Source organism: Lepidothrix coronata, unplaced genomic scaffold (assembly GCF_001604755.1).
Source record: "Lepidothrix coronata isolate B3197 unplaced genomic scaffold, Lepidothrix_coronata-1.0 Scaffold147, whole genome shotgun sequence".
NCBI classification, from domain to species: Eukaryota; Metazoa; Chordata; class Aves; order Passeriformes; family Pipridae; genus Lepidothrix; species Lepidothrix coronata.
In genome coordinates, this window is record NW_016690327.1 from 671,743 (window position 1) to 674,129 (window position 2,387).

The 2,387-nt window shown below is 58.0% G+C and overlaps 1 protein-coding gene across 1 annotated transcript in view; it reads right to left on the reverse strand.

The window, feature by feature from the left end:
• The window catches only part of CSMD2 (CUB and Sushi multiple domains 2), a 257,406-nt gene that overhangs the window by 22,768 nt on the left and 232,251 nt on the right, over positions 1 to 2,387 (reverse strand). The window contains exon 54 of the mRNA XM_017828252.1: positions 83 to 265. Coding sequence (XP_017683741.1) covers positions 83 to 265 — 183 coding nt within the window. The remainder of the gene's footprint in view (positions 1 to 82; positions 266 to 2,387) is intronic.

Consider the following 2,387-nt stretch of genomic DNA (forward strand, 5'->3'; position numbering starts at 1 on the left):
ACGGCCGCTGGCAGAGGGGCCGGGCTGGGGTGATTCTGGGGTGATTCTGGGGACAGCCAGGGGGCTGGGGAGGTGACAATACCTTCACACTCGGGCTGGGTGCCGCTCCAGGAGCCGTTGGCCTGGCAGGTCCTGTCGGAGGAGCCGCGCAGGGTGTAGCCGGGCTCGCAGCTGAACCGCACCACGCTGCCCACGTCGAAGGTGTCCCCCAGCCCGATGCCATGGGAGGGGATCCCCGGGTCACCACACACGCCCTGGCTGCCCCCTGCACGGAGAGAGCAAGCATGTGATGGGTTTGGACCTTCTTCCCCCCTCTGAGGGGAACATAACTCTGACTGGCTGCAGGAATTCCAGATGGAACCATCCTCCCCCCCACTCCAGGTTTGAAGCTTGTTGCAAACCATGGCCATGACTCCTGAATGCCAGGACGGAGCTTCCACCAGCTGCAGCTGCTTCTGGTGGCAGCTGCTCCAGCATCAATCTTGTGGACACTCTGAGGCACGTGGTGTGACTCCTGGGGACAGTCCTGTGCAGGGCCTGCAGCTGGACTCCATGATCCCTGGGGGTCCCATTCCGTGACTCCGGGGTTGCTTTCCCTCCAAGCAAGAACTCCAGTGTGCTCCAAGCCCCCCCAGCACACCCCACTGTATTCACAGAACAGGAGCTGTGAGGTTTGGAGCACAGAGAGGGAGAAACATCCACTCCTGCAGGCTGGGAACACTCGGAGCTGGAATTGGGGAGCAGCTGGCAGGGGTTCCCTGGAGCAGGCTGGAGGGATGCCCACCTCCCTGCTGCCTGCACCGTGTTCCTGGCTTGCTCCACCACCAATCTGTGTGAACACATCCCCTCCCAGGGCAGGAGGGCCCATTTCCCTGTGGCAGCTGGTGATGAAGTGCCCAGTTCTGGGCCCTCTCGCTGCAGGTCCAGCCCCTGCTCCGTGTGACACAGAACATAATGAGCACATTCATCATGTGGGGAATGAACTTCCCTGGGCACAGAAGGGGCACAATGCTCCAGGTCCAACATTTCCTTTCACATAATGACTTGTGCCCAGGTCTTTTGTTTCATCTGGCAAAAAGTGCTGTCACACCGTGGGGATCCTCCACACACAGCCTTTGGCAGGAGCCCCGGGCTCTGCTCTGCCTCCTCCCTGCTTCTCTAACTGCTCCACCTGAGTTTGGTGGGAAGGAGGAGCCTTTCTCCAAGGCCTGGGGTGGAAATGATGGTTCTGGGATCCTGGGCATCTACCCAGCACCCCCCTGAGGGCCATCAGCCTCCAAGAAGTCATTCAGCAAACACAGCAGGTGTCAGTAGGAACAAGGCAGAACAAATCTGAGTGTTCCCAAAAATCCACCCACAGAGATGACAGGAGAGAGTGAGGAAGAACTACATGGAGAGAAGGCACGAACTGGAGCAGAAAACCCTCCTGAGCAGCTCCAGAGCAGGAACTCTGCAGACATGGCTGCTGAACACCAGGATGACTCCACTTAATTTCCCTTCCCCTTCCAAATCAGAGGTTAAACTTGGTCAAGTGGTGCTGCTGAATCTAAGTGGCATTATTAAAAATTAACACTTGTCCCGAGTGCTTTGCTCATTATGTCACATCCCGTGTGTTGTCCAAGGAACAAGGGATGGCTTGGGGAGGGCTTTGCACAGCACCCCACCCAGTCACCCAGCACCCTTCCCTCTGCTGGAGACCACCAGACCCCCCTGTCAGCACATCACTGCATCCCCCAGGATCTTGACCCAAATCTGTTCCACCAGGGACTTTTTCTCCGTATTAGGATGTTCTCAGGGCAAGACCTTTCTCACCCAGGAGTGGGGAAGGACTTCTGCTGCCAAACCCCTCTCTGTGGAGATGCTGATGATGTGGAAACTCATTGTAGCATCTTCCACCTGCCTGGTGCAGGCCTGGGGCTGCTGTGGGGCTGGAACAGCAGATGTCAGGCCCTGGAAAGAGCTCCTTTTATTGGAGAGCACAGGGAAGAGGGTCAGATGGTGCAGACAGGGTGCAAGGACCCAATTTTGCATCCCACACGTTCCTCCTGCCTGGGCTCTGCAGGGAGAACTCCTGAGCAGCAGCTGCAGCTCCCTCCCAGCACAGCCATGTGCTGCAGGGATTTATTTCTCCTCCTGCCAGCCCAGAGCTTCACTCCCTGCCAGTGTTGATCAGCCAAGGTGCAGGAGGCTGGGTGGCTCAGACATGGGGATTTCCAGCCCTCCACACCCTCCTTCTGTAGCAGGGGGGCTTCTCCAGCTCAGAGCCCCTCAGGTGCCCCCTCACAGGGTAAAAGGGCTGGAGGATGATCACAGAAGCACAGAATTGGAAGGGACCCACAAGGACCATCCAGTCCAACCCTCAGCCCTGCACAGGACCATCCCGAAAA